This window comes from Lipotes vexillifer, unplaced genomic scaffold, assembly GCF_000442215.2.
Source record: "Lipotes vexillifer unplaced genomic scaffold, Lipotes_vexillifer_v1.1 scaffold384, whole genome shotgun sequence".
NCBI classification, from domain to species: Eukaryota; Metazoa; Chordata; class Mammalia; order Artiodactyla; family Lipotidae; genus Lipotes; species Lipotes vexillifer.
Window position 1 is genome coordinate 1,890,858 of NW_006793498.1, and position 22,173 is coordinate 1,913,030.

General features: G+C 38.7%; 1 protein-coding gene across 1 annotated transcript in view; it reads right to left on the minus strand.

Moving 5' to 3' along the window:
- The window catches only part of ITM2B (integral membrane protein 2B), a 25,382-nt gene extending 6,634 nt beyond the window's left edge, over window positions 1–18,748 (minus strand). Inside the window, exon 1 of the mRNA XM_007466439.1 lies at window positions 18,425–18,748. Within this exon, the coding sequence (XP_007466501.1) occupies window positions 18,425–18,541 (117 nt within the window). The 5' untranslated portion in view covers window positions 18,542–18,748. The remainder of the gene's footprint in view (window positions 1–18,424) is intronic.
- Between the last annotated feature and the right edge of the window lie 3,425 nt (window positions 18,749–22,173).

Here is a 22,173-nt window from a genome sequence, read left to right on the forward strand (position 1 = left end):
TTTTCTTTTTTTTGCGGTACACGGGGCCTCTCACTGCTGTGGCCTCTCTCGCTGTGGAGCACAGGCTCCGGACGCGCAGGCCCAGTGGCTATAGCTCACGGGCCCAGCCGCTCCGCGGCATGTGGGATCTTCCCGGGCCAGGGCATGAACCCGCGTCCCCTGCATCGGCAGGCGGACTCTCAACCATTGCGCCACCAGGGAAGCCCAAAGTTCTTCATTTTTAAGATATCAGAAGAAAACTGAGGAAAGATTTAGTAAGAAAAACTTATTAAGTCAAGAGACAATACAACTAGCACACGACTGTTAGAATTCTGATTTTGACCCCCCTCAAGGAAATGATTTAGCACTGGAACATCATCTACGGTCAGGATATTCAGTCAGATACACTCCTTGCCCTTCTAACTCAGGCCCTCTACTGTCGCTTCAGAGTTATAGCTGATTTCTTATTTGTGCCCATGTTCATGTACAAAGAGCTGACAAACAAATGAGATTAGCTGCTGGTGTTATATAACCAGTGGCTCAAGAAATAGTACAGACAGCAAAAGAAAGGCTCCAGTTGACTTGAAACCAACATAATAAGAGATGATCTAGTAAGTAGTATGTGTGTACAGCCCTTCAAGTATATAACTCTATCCTTTACTTGGAAAACTCAATATGGGATGGATTAAGGGAGAAAGTAGACTTGACCTACACCTCCATAGATAAATAGGATATAACTTAAAAGTTAGGAAGAAAACCTGTATGAACAATGCTGGATACGGTTGAAGCAAGAATCAGTGAGGAAAGAATGAAAGCTAAGGTTATGTTTTCAATTCTAAGATAAGGAATTTTAACTTGATACTACCGAGGAAAAGCCCAAGCCCAGATGTCCCACCCAACCAAGAACAATTTAAGGTGCTTGGGTTGGCTGAGGTTTAAGCACAGAATTTAACACTGTAGAAAAAATGCCATTCAATCTAAGGACTGGCTCAAACACTGTGAGAGCATCACACTTTGCTAGGCATACCTGTCAAGGTATGGTATGTACACTCAAGACAACAAGTACACTGCAAGGAAGTAGTGTGTACTGAGAATAAACCTCGAGGAATTTATCAAGCCATACAAGATACCCATCTGTGAGCAGAAAGTTACCAGAATTCCACAGGAGTCATAAGGTGTTATGAAACCCGAATGATAAAGTACATGTAGTGTTTTGCTTGAGCCCTTGTCTGAGATGAGAAACAGCTCCTAGCATCATTAATTTTAGGGTGGAGGCAGGGTGGGGAGACGAGAATGACAAATGGAAATAGTCATTTCTAAACATTTGGTATCAGCTGCTGAGATAGTCAAATGTGTGTACAACACACACCGTTTGGCAGGCTCTCTTCACCAGCAGCGCTTAAAGGGATAGCCAAAGAGCATGGGCAGACACTCGTAAAAGAATATGCAGCCCCGAAGGTTAAACTGATAACTGTGTCCAGGCCTTTTGCTCTACCATTTTTAGCAGGTCAACAAACAATATTTTCAAGAATAAATTATAAACGTCCACTATGTGCCAAGAGCTGTGCTAGGACTGGGCATGTAGCCTCTGCCAAGAAAGAGATCGCTCAGATCAGCCTGGAAAACAAATATACAAAAAACATAAATATGCCATAGGCTCTAACAGGAGAAAGTAAAAAGCACAGAAGAAGGGCTGATTGGGAGAAGACTTCCCAGGGGAGAAAATACTGGAGAATGAAGGACGAATACTTATGACCCATGCAGAAGACAGAGTGAAAGGGCATTACGTGTAGGGCAAAGAATGAATAAAATCATGGGGCCAGAATGTATGACATTCCACGGGTCACATGTGGTACGGCTGGAGTGCCCAGTATGGTGGTGAAGGGTACAGGGGCGAGAATGGAGAGGTTACTGGGGCAGGTCACAAAGGGACTTTGTGTAACATGCTACGGAGTCTGAATTCTCATGTTCATTCAAAAATCACATCTCAGGACTATGACAATAAAACAAAAATTTTAAATTTCTCAAGAGAATCTAACTTATAAAATACCTCATGTACTCACAGGTCATTTGTTCAGCACCTCAACCACGTGAACCATGGCTTAAGAATCAGGAAATAAGAGTCTGAATCTCCAAATTACAGACGCAAAGTCCACGCACCACAATCATCTATTTCATAAAAGAGGTATCAGGTCTTCAAAGTCTGTCTAATCTCTTTTTTTCTCTAAATTTCTATAAGGTTAGGATGGTAGCACCAAGCCAACCGTGGCACTTAGTTGGCACTCAACTAATATTTGATGAGGGAGTAGAATGTAGAAAAAATTTTTAAAAGCTTGGTTATTTATTTTTTTAATGACCCCAAAGTTACACATCAGCAGCCAGCGTGACAATGAAAGGTGGGGGCAACATCAGAATTTATGACGCACTGTGGCTTTTTAGCAAAGAATAGTAGCCCTAAGCACGCAGCCCAGTTCAACATTAAGGGCCTGTTATTTGCAATGTACTGTGCTAGATCCTGTGGGAAATTCAAACGTGATTAAGACATGGTTGAAATCTTAAGCAATTTACAGTCAAAATTAATAGTATGCATGACAAATAAATGACATTCCTTGTTACAGTCTGAGTCACAGAGAAGGGATTAAAGTATATTGAAGATAGAAATGTTGTTAACCTAAGTGATTTAAAATGCACTTTAAATGATTAAAGTTTAAAACCTGTAAGAGTATACTTAGAGAAAAAAGCCACATGTTAAGAAAAACCCCACATGACCATCTCACAATATGTAGAAAATGCGTCTGATAAATTGTAACTCCCATTCATAATAAAATCTCTTTGCAAACCAGAAGAGGTGAAATTCTTTAACATGAAAAAGGCTAATAATCAAAAATCTACAGCAAACCTCATATTTAATGGTGAAACTTCAGAATTAAACCATACCCTTTCAAGTCAGGAATATGAGAATGCCCACTAAAACTGATTCTTTGTTTTCATTCAACGTTGTACTAGAGATCCTAGGGAGTACACAAATGATAGAACATGAACTGATTAAAAGATGAGAAAAAAGAATACAAAGCTGTGATTATGTCAAATGATATAACTGTCTATGTAGAAAATCTGAGAAAGTCACATTATTCAAACTAATTAAGAGTTCAGCAAAATTGCTGAAGATCAGTAATTAAAAATCAACTGAGTCAAAGATTTACACATAAATAGTCCTAGCATCATTACTCATAATAGCCCCAAACCAGAAACAACACAACTGTCCACTAACTGACGAATGGATAAATAAAGTGTGGTATATTCATACTGAATCTCAAAAACACTATAGTGAAAAAAACTCTTAACACAGAAGACTACCTATGAAAAGGAAAAACTATGACTAAAAACAGCTTAGTGGCTGTCACGGTGAAAGGAAGATGGAAGAAGTATGAGGAAATTTTTTAGGGTGATGGAAATGTTTCATATCTTGATTATGGTGGTGGATACATGACTTTATACAATGACCATAAATTCAATCAAACTGTACACATAAAATAGGTGCATCTTACTGCATGTAAATTTTATTTTAATATGGGGAATGAGAGAAAAAAATACCAACTGAGTTCCTATATACCAGGCAATAAAAGAAAGTCTAACACCACCAAGTGCTGGAGAAAGTGTGGAACAATGGGAATTGAGGACTTTTGCACAGTAGACAGTAGCTGGTACAAACGTTCTGAATAACAATTTGGCAGTACCTAATACAATTAAAGATACATATATCTTATGACCCAGTAATTCCATTCCTAATAACATAACCCTAGATAAACACTTTTGTACACAAAAAGAGGCTCAATAATGATTACTGTAGAATGGTCATTAAGAAAAAAAATTGGAAATACCCTAATGTCCGCAAGTAAAGAATAAAGTATTATGGGTTCATATAATTAAAGTCTAAATGAACCCAACTAGCACTGTTGATTTTGAGATTAATCTCAGAAACATAATGCTAACGTAAAAAAATTTAAAAAAAACCACCATATATTGAAGACTTAAAAAACATAAAAGGAAAAAACCATATAAATGGTACTACAAATTCTTTGTTTTTATATGCTTGGATTATTTCATAATTAACAACAAAAATCATAAAAATCATAAGAAAAAGGAAAACCACTCATGAACAAGAGCAACTTCACTGGGATATATAACTTTACTTGGCCTAATTTAAAACAAGTCATAGACTTTTCCTCCCCCTGTACTGCAATAAAACTGGTGCACCTTAAATGATGCTGGTAAGGTAAAAGAACTCCCACAGGTGCTGTACAATTATCACCTCATTAATCTTCCTAAAACCTCAAGTTTTTACCCCAGTTTATAAATGAAGACGCTGAAGCACACATTGGCCTATAATCACCCCTGAACAGTAGGTACAGAAAGCAGTGGCTTCAAAAGCGTTCTTACTCTTGCACTGTACTAATTTCTGGTTCGAATAAATCTTATCATATGATAATAAAATTACTTAACCAATTATATCTTAAGCAAAGTGAAGAGTAAATTCTGTTCTGGTACTTCAATTAGTTAAGAATTAGGTCACCTCAGTCAGTTCCCTAAGAGGCTTCAGGAAATGTGCTTCAATTATAAACTTAACTCAGACAAAATGCAAGCGTTTTCATATAATTTTTATTCTGTGCCCATACTAACAACTCACACTTCACGTCCTCTGGCATCTCTGTGCAAGCCTTCTTTGTAGAATGAATGAAGAGACACTTTTTCAGAGCTCCCAGACATACTATTTTGCATTATTAGAGCAAATGCAACACCACCACTTTAGGAACCAGAATACTAAAGAGGAAAATATCTCTTAGGGTTAAAAATCGTATTACAAAAAAAGAAAAAGAAAAAAAGAGATGGCATAAAACACTTTATATTTAAAAACAGAAATACAGAAAAGAACCAATACAATTTATTCAACTCAGAGTAGCATAAGCTACTGAACCTTCAGAAATAGATTTATTTAGAAATATGTCCTTTTAAAAACACATTCAGTAATATCAATAAATAGGGGATGCACAGGCCAGCTGCCCACGGATGTGTTGTTTGGCCTGTACACTGTTCTACAAAATACAGAATTAGCTGCCAACATTAAAAATATATATAATAATTCAAATTTTCACAGATTTCTCATCAATGTTCTTGTTTTCTCAACACCTCCCTCATCATTTTTCTTCCTAGTGAAGACCAAACATACCAAGTACTTTTCTACAGTGTTGCTTGGTTTTGAACCTTGATCTTCATTTCCAGCTATGACTGGGTATGCTTCCTTCTGAGAACCTAATTTTAAACTACTCCATATAAAAGGATTTTGAGTTCTGGGTTTTAGAGACTGGATTAATACGGTGAATAAAGCAGCTGAATCCTTTAAGTGACAGAACAGGTATTCTTTTGCAAAGAACAAATCCAAGCATGAATGGCATAAGCAAACCAAAAATGGTGACAGAGAGAAGCTGGGATTGGACAAGCTCAGAAAAACCACAGTCCAAGAGCTACGGGAATAAAAGACGTTCCAGACAACACCAAGTTCTCCGGACAGACAGAAACAATGAGAATGACAGAAACTACTCACGGTATAATACCATCTGTATGAGGTTCTGGCTAAAGGTTAAACTACAGGAACAGAAAACTGGGACAGGTGTGAGACTCAGGACTGACTACCAAGTGATATTAAAGAACATTTTGGGGTGAGGAAAATATTCTGCATCTTGACTACAGTGATTACACAAGTGCACGTATTTGTCAAAATTAACAGAACAGTATAAAGCTAGAAAGGCTGAAAACTTCAGTATGTAACTAATACTCCAGTATATTCGAATTCCTCTCCTTTCCCAACTTATGAGGAGAAAGGAGAGTGTTTTTTCCTAAGAGCCCATTAAATGATACTGAAGAAGATGAAAAAGATATAAACTTTTAAGAAAGATAAGGATGAAAAGATTGATAGCAGACAAGAAATCTCAAAATTTTGGAGGATGGGAAACAGACAGACAAGTGGTATTTTAACTTCTCTGTCTCAATCACCTCATCATTAATGGATTAATAATAGCACCAATCTCATAGGGTTAGTGTGGGGATTAAATGAGGAAATACAACTGAAGTATTTAGATCACTGCTTGGCACACAGTAAATAGTAAGTGCTAAGTAAGTGATAGCTATTAGTATCATTCCCACCACCATCTGACTTAGCTGGGAAAGGTAAGCTGAAACAGGTATCTTCTTGGAGTAAAGCCAATAAAAAGTAATCTACACCTTTCATTTTTTTAATATTCCTTCTTTTTTCCTTTCATAATACTTTATTGATGCACAGAAATAAATTTAACTTGTTTTGTTAAAATATACTCATCATTAAATATATATATATACTCATTAAATTAAATTAATTAAAATTGCTTACAAATAAACTCTTAAAATATGTTCATCCTTAAAAAAACAAACAAACAAAAAGGCAATCTACAGCAAAATAATGAAAAGGCCAATTAAAAAAGGCATTACTGGAGAGGAAAAGAAAATGACTTCCTATTCCAATAAGAATTCAAAAATAAAAACCTTGGTCATCATTTAAGATCTACTTAAAAAAATTTCCAAAATGTTTTCCTAACTATACTCTTTGAACCACAGAACTTACACAGGCAATCGTTCCAACTGATTACCATCATGTAGGGTACTAGTGCCATCCATTTGCCACTGCTACATGTTCTATTCAGCTGGCTTCTACATTAGTTTTCTTTTCCCAGCATGGAAAAAAGCAACAAAAAGACATGAACCAGCAACCTGTTCACCATTAATAGCAGTAATTCATTACCAAATACATTCTGCTATATGTAAAACACAAAAATCTATGGCTAAGAAGCTACAAATCTATAAAGACACCAAACATTTGTTTGCATTTTCTCTTGCTCATTTAAATCAGTAATCTGAATTTTATTTTCTCATTTGACTTTTCAGGTAAGATTGATACTATCTCAACTACGGTGAGAAAGTCCACATGAGAAATCTTATGTCTGAAATGCAAAAAGGGAGCAGCTTTCCAAGTGATTGGCATTATATGGATATTAATGTTACTGCATTATTTTACACTTGGAAAAGGGAGAGATTTTTAAAAAGAGAAACTAATCTAAAATTACAATGTCAGGACTTCCCTGGTGGTCTAATGGTTAAGAATCCATTTTGCAATGCAGGGGACACCACTTCGATCCCTGGTCAGGGAACTAAGATCCCACATGCCAGGAGGCAACTAAGCCCACGCCACAACTATAGAGCCTGCGCGCTCTGCAGCCCGCGCACCACAACGAAAGATCCCACATTCCACAACCAAGACCCAACGCAGCCAAAAAATAAATAAATAAAATAAATAAATATTTTTAAAAATTAAAATAAATGAAATTACAACGTCTACAAAACGAATTTCTCATTAATGTCCTTTTTTGTTAACAAATCCTATGATACACAAGCAGCAAAACAGGAATAAAAAAATTAAAATTTTAAAGCCATTGCATAACAGTTTCACTACTGTGAGAAATATGAAATCTGAACCAAATTATTGGCATTATATAAAATTAGCACATGCCTAGGTTTAAAAAAAAAATAGGCCAGAACTATAAAAAAAAATTAGGCTGTAAATGCTTTTAGTGCTGGATTGTAATTTAATCACTTTTTACAACATTAGGGACAAGCAGAGTATCTGGTACATAGCAGAATATTAATATAGGAATACCTTAAGAGTCTTCTATTCTTTTTCCAAATTATTAATATTTTAAAAGATGACCATCACTTAAATATAGTGTTTATTCAATCTACACTGAAGAGTAGTGTACTAATGATAATACTTTATGAAATGTCATCAGGTTTTCCAATTCATATTGGTGAGATTAAACAACAGCATTATATACAAATGATATTTACTGTTAATAACAGCCTTTACTAGGGATTGATAAATTGGTCAAGATAGATTTCTTCTGCCACTGGCTGACTCATGAGTTCATATTGTTCCTAATAAGAATATCAACCATCTTCCTAAAAATTTTAAGTATGATAGGAAGGCTCTACTCTATAATTCATCATAAAATTATTAGAGGGGGAAAAAAGCAAACCTGTTCTGGACTCATTTTTGTATAAATCTTGGATTTTAATGTCATTCAACGAGATAACTATACAATTGTATTCAAATGAGTCATTCCATGTAAAATGCAGAACTTTTGCAGAGAAAATTCCAAGTATATTCTTCTAAAAACATAAAGTAATTCAAATGTGGAAAGTTACATCTCCCATCCAAGCTTAACAATTTGAAAGTTATATAAAATGACTATTAGAAAAAATAATTCCAGTTCTTGAGATCAGAGATATTTGTCTCTCTACAGTGAACATGTAAAAAGTGCTTTGAACCTATGCCGAGCACCAAATGCATGTACAATAAACACTCAACAGTCATTTGATCTTGCTCCCTTATTCTACCACTCTCCTTACCCTTGGATCCAGGGGGTTGTTTTCTTATGAAAACAGACACAGATGTTTAAGTAGGTTGTGATTAATTTGGTTTACATGGTTGGTCTCTCTGAGTTACACCAGGGGCCTCCTGAAGGTTGAGGTGTTTAGTGTATTTTAAATCCCTAGTATATGGTCTGGCCATGCAGTAGTAGGTGCCTCTGAATGTGATCAGTGTACTTCTCAGAAAGAAAAGCTCCTGTATGAAAGAGCCAGGAAAGCTCATTTAGTCCAACACATCATTTTACAGATAAATATAATGAGGCCCAGAGAAGTTAAATAAAATTATTTGTGCGGTATCACCAAATAAGGCCTGAATATCATCTGATTCCATGTGCACCTTAGGGAAGGAAAATCATGGAGCTATTAGGTCAATGACCTACCTAAATAATAGGTTAGGCAAATTAACTCTGGTAATAAGTGACGTGATACCATGTTACAACTGGATAACACTCATATCCAACCAGAAACGACATAGCCTAGCCTGAGTTTCTACAGATTTTTCCTATCGTAATAGGTTTACTTAAATTGAGCCACACTCACAGTAAGCACTATGTGTTAACCATTACAACAGTAGTGTTCGTGTTATTAACATGTTGACAAAATTAATAGAATTTTTCTCTATTATTCATCAAATTACAAAGCATAGTAACAAAAAGTATTAAAATCGTATGCACATGAAGGAAAAACAATAAAGAAAAATAACTCAGGCACACTAGCATGTAAGCATTTCAAAATCAATGAAAAAGGCAAGATATTGTTACAAAAATGAACCTAACTTAGAGGAATAAAGCCACAAAGCAAAAACCATGACGTTGGTAGTGAGTGAGTTGTCTCTAAAATTACTCAAGAAGAAGAAAATTTTGGAACATTAAAAAGGGAGACAAGAAGATGCCTCTTTTTAGGTCATCCTGTCTGACCTTAAACTGGTGTTAATAAAAATGCACATAGTTTCCATTATTATCTATTATTATCATTAAGCCCATTTTTAATGTTAAAGAAAATATTCTAATAAATCTTAAAGCTATGAAGACAGCTGAGTTGAAAGTTCTATTACTGATTTCCAGTTAAATGGTTATCTTTACCTCCTCCTGAAAGCTCAACAGAGTGATAGTAAAGGGATAAATAAATAAACCTTAAGCTAGAAAATGGAACTTACAGAAAACAAAGTATGTCAATAACAATTTTGAAAGCTGAAAGCATAAGGAAAAAAATCTCAAGCTTCTAGAGGAAAAACAAAACAAAACTGGTCATATTCAAAGAACCAGGAATCAGAATGGCATCAGACTAGACGATAACGGAGCAATGCCATCAAAATGCTGAAAGAAAATTATCGCTAACCTAGAATTTTATGCCCAGATAAATTATCAATTAAATGTGAAGACAGAGTAAAGACTCTCAGACAAGTAAAGTTTAAAAAAATAATTGAGCTCAGATGCTTTTTCTTGGATTTATAAAACATAAGATCCAACTTAGGATGGAGGCAAAGGCAAAACAATTCCAGGATAATAATTACTCTCAGGACATGTGTGTAGCAACATACCTAGAATACTAGTCTGGGTGGAAAGACTGAAAAATGACAAATGAAATATCGCCAAGAAAAATATGGAACTCGGTAAGTTATCTGATAAGTTTGTAGATACAAAAGGCAATTATACTGCTATCAGAGAGTATCAGGATGAATTAGCAATACATAGAAAATTAAGCAATCCTCCCCCTTGACCCAAGAAGTCAATTACCAAATTCAGGGGAAATAAAAATGGTTTTGTACAAAAAAGGAAATAGAATAAGTTATACTACTTACTCCAATGTAATGCAGTATAACTACATTAACTAGTAGTTATACTGCATTACTACTTACTCTGTGTAAGTTTTGTGTCAATTATAATAAAACCATGGACTATCAATTTAACCAGACATTACTATAACTATACTAGGAGAATCGATTATGTATATACCATGTAAATATATAGAAAAGGCTAAATATTCACTTTCCATATTAGGAAGCCAGTAGGTAATATCTAAAATTGCAAAAAACACAAATGAAAACAAAAACCATGAAACAGCAAGTACTTAGAATAGAAGTTCTCCAAATGTGCTCCAGGGACACCCTTTCAAGGGATCCACAATGTCAAAACCATTTTCATAATAAAAATAAGACAGGGGCCTCCCCGTGGCGCAGTGGTTGAGAGTCCGCCTGCCTATGCAGGGGACACGGGTTCGTGCCCCAGGCCGGGAGGATCCCACATGCCGCGGAGCGGCTGGGCCCGTGAGCCATGGCCGCTGAGCCTGCACATCCGGAGCCTGTGCTCCACAACGGGAGAGGCCACAACAGTGAGGCTCGCATACCGCGGAAAAAAAAATAAAATAAAAAAAGCAAGCTCTTTGGGGTCCTCAACAATTTTTTAAGAGTACAAAGGGGTCCGGAGGCCAAAAAGTTTGAGAACCACTAATTTAAGTGGGTTCCAAAAAAAAAAACAAGTGGGTTCCTCAGAGATAGGGCAGGACTAGTATTTGCATTTTAAAACTAAATTAATACTTTGATTAAATCCAAAATTAGATTTATAAAATTCTATCAACATCTATTACATAATGAGAAATATACTTTTATACAAAAATGGACATAGCTACTGAATGCTAAGGATTTTTAAGTTGCAGGAACAGCTCCTCACCAGAATACCCTGGGGAAACAGGGTGTTATTTAGCAACAATCTTGTTATATAACTGACATGTGAGGTAGGGATAAGCAGTAATGGTAACACAAGAAGTAATATTCCAAAACAAGCATGATGAGGGGAGGAAAAGTGGGACTTTTAAAAGATGGGGATGGGGAAAAGCACTAACATTTAATTGAGTTTCTATGAACTAGGGACAGTTAATTCCATCACAAGAACACTATAAGGTTGGTACCACTATACTATTCTACAAATGAGGAAACTGAGGCTTGGAAGGTTTCCAGACTTGCCCAAGTTATCAGATCCAGGTAACAATATTAACTTTTGCCAGTAGGATCTAACACTATGTGAAAATAGTGTTAAGTTTGAGGTTATTAATTTATAAAAAACAATACAAAATGAATAAATGCTATGCTTCATTAATTTTCTACTTCTATCTTGAAGTCTACTTCCAGAAATCTTTAAGACGTAGTAGTGCCAAATAAAAGTCTGAATTGTTAAAAAAAAAAAGATGTAGTGGTAATAATAGCAGCTGATAGCTATTCAGTCTTACTCTGTTCCAGGCATTGTGATCAATTTTTTACAGATTATCATATTTCCCAGTTAGCTGATGGAGAAACAGAGAGTTGGAATAATTTATCCAAACTAACACTAGAGACAGGATCTAAATCCTAAAGCACAAACTGCATAGTCTGACTTCTCAATAAGTAGACAGTATGGTTTCCTGAACTATACCCCTTTTTGGAGTGAGGGAACTAGGCCAAACGAGAGAAATTGATTATTTTCCCCCAACCATTTAAAAATATAAAAAAATCATTCTTAGATCATGGGTTATACAAAAACAGGCAGCAGGCCACAATTTGGACACCTGGGCCATAATTTGCCAGCCCTGCTCTCCACTGTAAAGGAGACTGTAAAATGGTGGCCTATGTCAGTCTTCAGTGTTTCTGCCTGAAATTCTGGTTTGAATTAGTTGTTAATACTGAAAAGTCAAGTTTGAAATAAAAACCCTGATTGTAGCTTGCCTTTAAAAACTGGAGGATCAAGCAACACTGAATCCTTTTTTTTTTTTCGATGAAAATGAAGAATATTCTAAGTTGTTTAACATGGGGGGGAAAAAAAAGCCTAGCTTCACTATATCATTTGCTTGGGCCCAGGAGTATTGAGTTTGCCGTCTCTGCTTAACATGCCTAGCACTGCCCTAGATGGGATTGGGAAATTTTTTCCTGGCACTAATATGAAAGCAAGATAAAATAGATTGAAGAGAAAGCTATAAAATAAAAAATTTTAAAAACTGACACGGTATATATAGCAGAAAAGAAATACTAGAGAGACTGGCTGACAAAATGAATTTTAAGAACTGAAGACCTAGGGAGTTCGCTGGTGGCCTAGTGGTTAGAATTCTGGGCTTTCACTGCCGTAGTGGCCCAGGTTCAGTCCCTGCTCAGGGAACTGAGATACTGCAGGCCATGCGGCTTGGCCAAAAATAAATAAATAAATAAACAAAATTTTAAATAAATAAATAAAAATTAAAAAAAATAATAAAAATTGCAGACCTCGGTGGACCAACTCTTAAAGTCATTTTTCCCAGCATAAAGAGGATTCTTCTTCTGGACATTGCAGTAAGTGATTTACTTAACAATGCAACTTACTTTTTGGTTTTTATATTAAATAATTTTAAACATCATAATCATATTTAAAGCAGAGAAAACAATCTAAGATTTATGCTTTATCCTTAACTCGTTATGCAAAACATTTAAGTCTTGAAAAGTAATTTTGGCATGAAAAGTTAAAACATTCAAATATACAAAACTCCATAAAAACTTCTCATTTTTTAAAGTATGAAATTCAACTATGCCAAAAAAGGCTTATGCAAATATTTCAAAATCTTAAAGTATTAAATACCTAACATCATACCTAGTGTCAATTTCCCAAATAAACTCCCTACATGTTTAACTTGAAAATGTTTAGGATTTATAAACTGTGCAAATTTAATTTCAACATTAGTTTCTCTTCTGACAAATATATTTTAGCTTAAAGTCATATAATTACTGCTAGAAACTTATCAACATTAAAAGATAAATATTAAATGAAAAATTAGAACATCCCTCTATCATAAAAATAGTAATTTTTTCATTTCTGAAACTCAAGATTGAAAGTCTTCTGCATAAGAATAAAAAGTCTGTTATTCTTACTTGCTTTTCCCCCAAATGGCAGAATTATAGAAATACTTCATTAAGTTCTTTCTTTTTCTCTAATCAATTAAAGAGCTAAAAAAAAACTTCAATTGTTTAAAAACAATTTTGTTCAATTGTTGGTTAACACATAAAATAGAGGATTATACTGTAGATTTCTTTAAAGCTATTACGTACACGTATCATAAATACTGATTAAAAGGGATAATCACAATTAAATGATTTTTTAATGATGTTCTTAGTGTCATATCTATAATAAAATTTCTAATTTTCAACTTTCAGTTGCCTACCATATAAAACTTTCATTGTTAAGCTCTGTGCAAGAAAATGAGAGCCAAGGAAATAACTCTACACATAAGCTTCTTGAAAACATAGCTCCAGTGTTGCTACTTTCTACAGCATTTTGACAAAGACCACCACATTCAGAAATTCAGCACTGTCAAATCCTTTAACAGGCAGCAGTTATGGCCTGAAAAGTCCTTTGATGGCAAAGTCCTTAACTCCTTTAGTCTAAGCTCTAATAAAAAGTGACAAGTTTACCGAAAAGTTTAAGAGGATGCATTCACTGATGTCATTTTGAAAAGACACAAATTTTTCTGGCTCTTCCTCTACTGACACTATGACATACAAAGGAGTCCAAGAAGTTTTAGTTATACCATGAATTCAAAAAGTATTTTCCTTTTGGAAAAAAGAAAATGACTTTTAAGTAGACACTCCAGATATTTAAGTTATGGTATGAGAGAACAAATAAATAAAATGTCCCACCTTACATCAAGCTTTAGCAATACATAATGAAAACTTCTAAAGTTAAATTCTAAATCAATTTAAATAGGCCTGTACCATGTGTTTCAAGAGAGATTTCTGATTAAAATAATACTTCCATTCACTTAAACCTCTTATATGGCAGAGCTGATATTCCATAACGTCTTACAGGTTTATGATTTTGCCAAGGATAATATACTTGCTTCTATCTAGTCCGGAGAAAATAAGTTTAAGATGACACTGGGAAGACCCCAAGCAGGTAACCTCCAACTGCACGACATGCAATTTTGTCCACCCTCTGCAGCTGCAGCAGCTCGTGAGGCGTGTGTACACAGGAGGTCCTGCCAAGTCACTTGGTAGGCACAGGGGCAATTAATTTGTCTCCCAGAACTAATCCTTCACTTCAGACATCAATATCCTCATGAAGAACTAAAATGCAGTGACTGTAAAGTGTTTGCTGGCCAATGTTGTTTACAGACACCTAAGTTACACAACTAGGTAATCATACCCACTTTTGTTAAAGGGAACCAAGCTCCCCATCCCTTCTGTAAACATCAAAACATTTCAGTAAATGTCATCATATTTTATGTTCCTTCTCCCCTCTACCTCCCCAAAACCAGAAAATACAATGAACACAATACAATGAACACCAACACCAAAGGCACCACCTTTGGTGGTGCCTTTGCCACCAAAAGGCAAAATTACCAGTCCTGTTTATGCAAACAGAAATGCCAGAAAGTGTAAAGAATTAGGATCCAAGTAGCCATTTTGTGACGGGTAACTCAGAACTTACTGGGTTAGCAGTCCTTCACTTAGGCTTCCATCCTGCCCCATCTTTTCCGCTCCACGAGCATTTTACTTTTCCTTTTAAGGAGGTCTGCAACTACAACTACGATGCACAGCAGAGAAGAGGCAACACTATTTATCAGCAAAACAACTTGCACGGATACCTATGAAGGAAACTTGAGCTTCTTTGACGCCTGAGATCGGGAAAGGCACTTCCTAATTAGGCATGACAACAGAAGTTGTTATTGACAACTACTGTTCTACAGTGAGGTAACCCAAAATGAAAATTGAGCATATTACATAATACCTCTATCTATCTCCTTTCTCTGTGACCCATGGCTACTTAATATAAGGAAGGAATGTAACATGCTGAACATGGGGAGGAACAAAGGGAACAGTCTGGTTAGGGTGAGGAGGTAGTTGTTATTTTTTTTCACAGTTAAAACAATTTGATTCCTGCCAAATATAATTATGTAATTCTAGCATTTTCATAGAATTTTAAAACTGGAAGAGTCCTTTACAGACCATCTGCTCCTACCCTGTCATCTTACACAAAAAGAAATCTAAAAACTTAAGCCCAAGATCAAGTAGTTGTGTAATGACAAAACTGGGACTTCCGACTCGGGACGTTAAGTATTTTCTTTGATATTTACATATATATAACAATTTTCCAAAGTTCAAAGTAGAAACACAAACATTCATTAATGAATTGCTGCCTCTAACATAAAACATGCATATAATTTCAAATTCACCTCTATTACACAAAACATAGGGGAAAATACAGGGCAAGAATAATAAATAGCAAAAGCTAGTTGAGGTAATATAATCAATAGACATGGCTGCTGGGATTAATAGCTACTGAAAAGACAAGATTGAAAAATGGGACAATGGAGCTGTTTCCAGAGGGTCCTTACCCAGCAGTGAGAAAAGAGATAAAGAAATAGCAAAGGACAGGAGCAGTGTAAAAGTACTGGAATGCGTGTTACATAAGCCAGCTGACTGGAGTGGTAAGAATTCTTCCGGCATAAGGTCTGAAGAATCTGCATTTTAAAACCAGAATCCCAGATGATATCAGGTGACCCTTAAGTGTACATTTTGAGAAACAATGGTTTTCGGGATATCGTGGTCTAGGAGAGTTAAAGATACTCAAAATTCTTGTTCAGGAGTTCTGGCCCATTAACTAGCTAAACTGGATCCTCTCCGCCAACCAGGCAAGGAAATGCCCCAGGCAAACATAGGAAGGCTGATTCTGTGCAGAATCCAGAGAGTCAAACTCAGTAGTTCCCCAGCACAATCACCCCAAGGAGCCAGAGACCATTAAGGAATCACTGACCCAGCTCTACGAGATCTTCCACAAATGTCTGTTATTAAGTAAGGTTTTCATTTACTGTTAAGTGACTGATTATAAGGATTCTAGTTTTAATGTAGAGCAGTATTCTGTCACTCACTTAAGAAGTCTTTGAGCTTAAAGCTAGAAAAAGAATTAGTCATTTTTGTATCTGCCAATTCATCCATGACTGCTATGTGGTTACAAAGGAAGACCCTGGCCCTCACAGCTTTGTTCCAGTATTTTTCTTTGGCTATGGGGATCTGAGAAAATAGAAACAGAAAACATAGCACAGAGCTATGAATGGTTACTTCTTTTCCTGCTGCTATGACCATAATATTTGAATACGGTCAAATTGTGAGAAATTCTGAGAATCTGAAAACAGGGTCACCATTTCAGAAATGACAGTTAATGCCAAAAGTCAGATTTAAAGCTGCCCAGCAAATTATTTCTGATTTTTGTCCAGAGTTTCACATCTCTTTCACTACAGGAACAGGGAAAAGCCATCTGAAGTGACATCATCCAATCCTTTCTCCCTCTCTCTTTTTTAATAGGAGGAGTTATATTTGTTCATAGGATTTTTAAAAAGACAAATAATAGGATTAACATCTATCTAATCTCTATATACGTATTTCAGTCTGTTATGACTGAGTACTTGACTATCAACTTATTTTAGGTACAATGAATGTTAGATAAACATAGAGCTAAGGTAGTAATTTGCTGCTGGAATTATCCTCTGTGGATTCCAAACATTTTCTCTTAAGATCAAGACGGTTTACAACGGATTCAGGAAAAGAATACCAATACCAAAACTCTAATTCCTTTTAGGGAATCAGTCCACTTCCTATTTCAAGGCAAGACAGTCATTTAAAAGTCAACCCCTGACGTTTGTTTTTAACTAGAACATTTCCAAAAAATAAGTACAGGCACATCCAGATTAACGTTGTATTTTCAAACATTTTTTACAGTGTGTTTTCCAGTAGTAGTAATTTCCAGTAGTAGTAATTAGATCATGTAAAAAACAACGATTATTACTCATACTTGCACAAATTATTAGTTTTTTTAAAGTTAGAACTAAGTTTACCCTACTTATAACAGGTCTTGAAAAATGCTAACGAAAAAACTAAAAATTACGCAACATAAATAACTTCTACAATTAATTTCTACAGGATTAAAATTTTGCAGCCTAAAGAAGATCTCGTAGAAAGAGGCTGTGAGTCTTTTCCTTTTTATTCAACTTCTGAGACAATTACAATCATACCTTAAATGAGAATTATTGTAAACCACTAAAACTTAGCACAATCATGGTCCCTCTCCTGATTTTTTGCTTAGGGCTAAAAGGGGGATTTTGTAAAATAAAGGACAATTTTACAAGGGACGTAAGACAAGTTTGTTACGTTTAGTTTCACTTAGTGTAAGGGACTCTCGTAAAGATACTGATATCATTTAAAAGTCAATTGTCGGTTTTACACAGACATCCACATAGTAATTAGCCATCTTTACAGGGAATAATCGTTTTAATTATAAAATCAACAGCCAGAACCTACTCTGAGCAGATCGTCACCTTGCTTTCTCCTCTCGCCCGCTCCCTCGCCCCCCCTCCCTCCCCAGACTCCACGGTGAAGTTCACCTGCCAATACCGAGGGCCGTGGAAAAAGAGGAGGTAAAGAAGAAAATGCTTTTAAAATTAACAGGCTTTTACAGTAGCCGGACTTAGTGTAAGGGGTGTTCAGCCTAGAAACGAAAGTAGGAAGCGATAGAGGTGTAGGCTTGTAATGATGTCAGCCATTTTAGGCACATTATACTGGGAGGAAGTGCCAAACTCCGCTGTTGTTTTTGTTGTTTTGCGTGCCGCCGCCGGTCTCCAGATCGACCGAACCCAGTCCTGGCCCCGGGCACATTCCCGGACTGCACCAACGACCGTGCACTCCGCACCGTTCTCCAATCCTCCTCCCCGCAGGCCTCCCAAGCTCCCTATCCCGCGGCAGGCGCCGCTTTCCGCACACGCACTTTCTTACAAAGAAGCTGAGCCGTACAAGCAAGGGGAGCGGCCCAAAAAAAGGGAGAGCTCGGCCCTCTCGGGGACTCTGTCCCGCGCCCCGCGCCGCTTCGGGCGCAGAGCCGCACCGGCCCCTCGCAGTTCTCCCGCGGGCCCAGCGCCCACTCCTCCGACCCCCTGGCCCTCGGACCTTGCAGTCCACGGCGACCGCGTCGTGGGGGATGATGAGCGCCTCCTCGCCGCTCTTGGGCTCGCCCTTCTTGGCCTCCTTCTGGGCCAGAGCCGAGTTGAACGTCACCTTCACCATGGCGCGGTCTGGGGCGCCCTCGGAGGGCGGCGGTGGGCTCGGGGCGCGGGCTGCGGGCTCCTGGCTGCGGCTGTAGCTTCCTCGGCCGGGCTCCGAGCACGGCTAAGCGGCGGCGGCGGCGGCGGCGGCGGCGGCAGCGGCAGCGGAGGATACTGCAGCACCAGCCCTGCAGCCTAGCAGCTCCCGGACGAAGACCGAGACCGTTCGCTTTCCTCCGGGGGCGGGGCCCGAGGAGGGCGGACGGGGGTGGTGGGCAGGGGGCGGGGCCGGAGGAGGGCGGGGTGGGGTCCTGCGGGCGGACCCGATGTGCAGATCCGAGCGGAGTCAGACCCTGCCCTCTCCCCGGGTCGGAGGACAGATCTAGCCGGGAAGGGACGGGCGCTCCTGCGTGCGGGCCTGGATTTTGCAGTTTTGAATTAGCTTCCAACCAGTTTACCTCCGTGCACAATGTTGCAGCTGTGTGGCAAAATCGGGTGAACTTTACCGGTCTGTCGCGGATAATGGGTTAACCTCCGGCAGCGCCAGGCGGACCCTTCCCTGCCAGCTGCCCGCACCGAGAACCTAAAGGCCGTGGGATTTGGGGGCCTCCACACCTCCATTTTCTAACTTTATTATGGAACCGACTCGGTGGAGCACAGAAATGTTTAATGCTCTCTATCCTTGTGATCTGACTTCTTGTGATCGGACCTCACCCAAGGGCGTTACCTGACTTTTGACTGGCCTTGTCTTTCTTCCCCCGGTCCCCGCCATCGCAAGGTCAACGGCTGCCCTGCCTAGTCCCAGAGCAGTTGGGAGGAAGTTTCTAGGCAGATTTGTGTTTCATACATCTCACATTTCTAAAACAGAATGTTCCCCTCCCGTGTAGACTTGGACAAAATCCACAAGCACACGGGACTGATTTGCGATTAATATTCGATGATGAAGTAGCTTTGTCCAAAATTTTTTTTAAAATTATGGGTAAAAAGCAAAATTACGTTTCGAAGAGATTTCGCTTTCACCTAATTCAAGAGGGGATAACGGCCTGCAATGTTTCTGGGTTAATGACTGTGTCAACAGATGGCCCTTTGGACAAATGGTTGATCTTGAACCCATCTTCCACTCGGCTGTGTCCTGATTCAACCAGAGATGTGGGTGCACTCGAGAATGTTTCAGCTGCGGCAGCTCTGCCCTGAGTCAAGCATGAAGAAAGTAGGTTGAGTCTGAGTTTCTGGGGAATTTGGCCATGCTCAAGGAGCGGGTTAGGTCTCTCAGAATCAGACCACAATTCCCTGCAAAACATCCCAAGATCTCAGAATCTTTCAGATTATATATTTCCAAGAGTCATACTGGACTGAGGTAGAAACCCAGCCTAAACCAGGAGTCGGCTTAGGCATTCTGAAATTAGAGTGAAAATGAATTAAATGTTCAATTGAAAATAGTAAGAGTTAGGTTCCAGTCCTGGTGAGTACTGATCCTAGCTAGCCATGTGACTTGCAGCAGCTTATTTAAACTCCCCGGGCCTCCCTGGTTCAGGGATCAACTCTGTGGGGTTGACTCTGTGAACTGGCATAGTGTCAGAGGTTTCTTGAGACACTATAATTGAAGACTAAGAAATTCTGGAAGAGGGCTTCCCTGGTGGTGCAGTGGTTGAGAGTCCACCTGCCGATGCAGGGGACACGGGTTCGTGCTCCGGTCCGGGAAGATCCCACATGCCACGGAGTGGCTGGGCCTGTGAGCCATGGCCGCTGAGCCTGCGCGTCCAGAGCCTGTGCTCCACAATGGGAGAGGCCACAGCAGTGAGAGGCCCGTGTACCGCAAAAAAAAACAAAAAAAGAAAAAGAAATTCTGGAAGCAAGATCTAGACGATTATAAATGGTTATACTATATCCTTCCTGCTCCTCTTTTTTTTTTTTCCCTTTTCTTTTTCTTGCGTTATGCGGGCCTCTCACTGCTGTGGCCTCTCACTGCTGTGGCCTCTCCCATCTGCGGAGCACAGGCTCCGGACGCGCAGGCTCTGTGGCCATGGCTCACGGGCCCAGCCGCTCCGCGGCACGTGGGATCCTCCCGAAACGGGGCACGAACCCGCGTCTCCTGCATCGGCAGGCGGACCCTCAAGCACTGCGCCACCAGGGAAGCCCCCTTCCTGCTCCTCTTTTTGTTATGATGGAATGGTGGGAAAATACCCAAGGCATTTTGCATTAGAATTAGTAAAGAAAACAAAATTATGAACAGCACTATTAAACAAATTAGGAAACTGAGGCAAAGAAAGAACAAAGGAGTTTGACAAGACCAGAAATTAACCACCCCCCTCCCATTTCTAGTCTAAAAGACTCAGGAATAAAAGTCTACTCTTTGTTTTGTGTACCAGCAGTGAGCAACAGTTTAAAATCAGTTGGCAAAAGGTCTGGGAATAATCTCCTGGTTTTGTTTCTCCACTTTATCTGGTGTGTCTACAGAACTGTGTAGTACACAACAGAAGGGATCATTAAGAAGCTGGATCAAGACCAAGCAAAGCAAATCCAGTCTTGTGATTTGTAAAGGGTCACCCAGTGACCCTGGAAACTGAATGGGGGAGGAGGAGAGTCAATGACCCCCAACCACAGAAAGTTAAAAACATAGTCACAAGTTACCACTAACCCCTAAATGTAAAGGGGGTCTTAGAAGACCTCTGTGTGCCTTTTTCACATTGATTTTGAGAGAGTAAGAAGATGGGAGGACAAACGAGTCAGAGAAATAAATTCGAGAATCTTAGATCATTTAGATTTGTGTGATGTGCTTGGAAAGGGATTTCTTTTTCCTGGGTTCTTTTTTTTTTTTTTTTTTTTTAATATTTATTTATTTACTTATTTGGCTGAGTAGGCTCTTCGTTGCTGCGTGCGGGATCTTTGTTGCGGCATGTGGGATCTAGTTCCCTGACCAGGGATGGAACCCGGGCCCTCTGCATTGGGAGTACGAAGTCTTCACCACGGGACCACCAGGGAAGTCCCTCTCCTGGGTTCTTTTACATCTCCATACTTTCTGTGCATTATCCTTCAGATTTAGCAGGTTAATTGGGAAAACATTTTTGCAAATATGGGACCCTTAGTGAAACAACATCCCTGAATACACCCTTTAAAATGTGCTCTTGATACCTTCCCTCCTAACCCAGTGTGTGGCTATAGGTGGGCACCTTGTGGCTTTGTCTCAGCTGTTATAAAAAAAAAGTGTTTCTTCTAGGCAAAAGGCGAATGCTTCTACCGAACTTGCCTCTCTTCAGACTTAAGCAAGCACTGTTTTTCTCTCTCCTTCCTAACTTCAGATAGCCTTTATTGTTTCTAAATTTTTCACCTCCCAAATTTATATTTCTTATCACCTTCCTACCTCAATACTATATATTTTTTCCAATTATTTTATTTTATACCATGTCATTATTTTCCTTGATGAACTGACTAAACTAGTTTTTTGGGGGGGTTGTAACATGCCAACCCTTTGGGAATTGTTCTGTTCATAAATGCAGTTCTCTTTATTTATTTATTTACTTTTCGGTACATGGGCCTCTCACTGTTGTGGCCTCCCCCATTGTGCAGCACAGGCTCTGGACGCGCAGGCTCAGCGACCATGGCTCATGGGCCCAGCCGCTCTGCGGCATGTGGGATCTTCCCGGACCGGGGCAC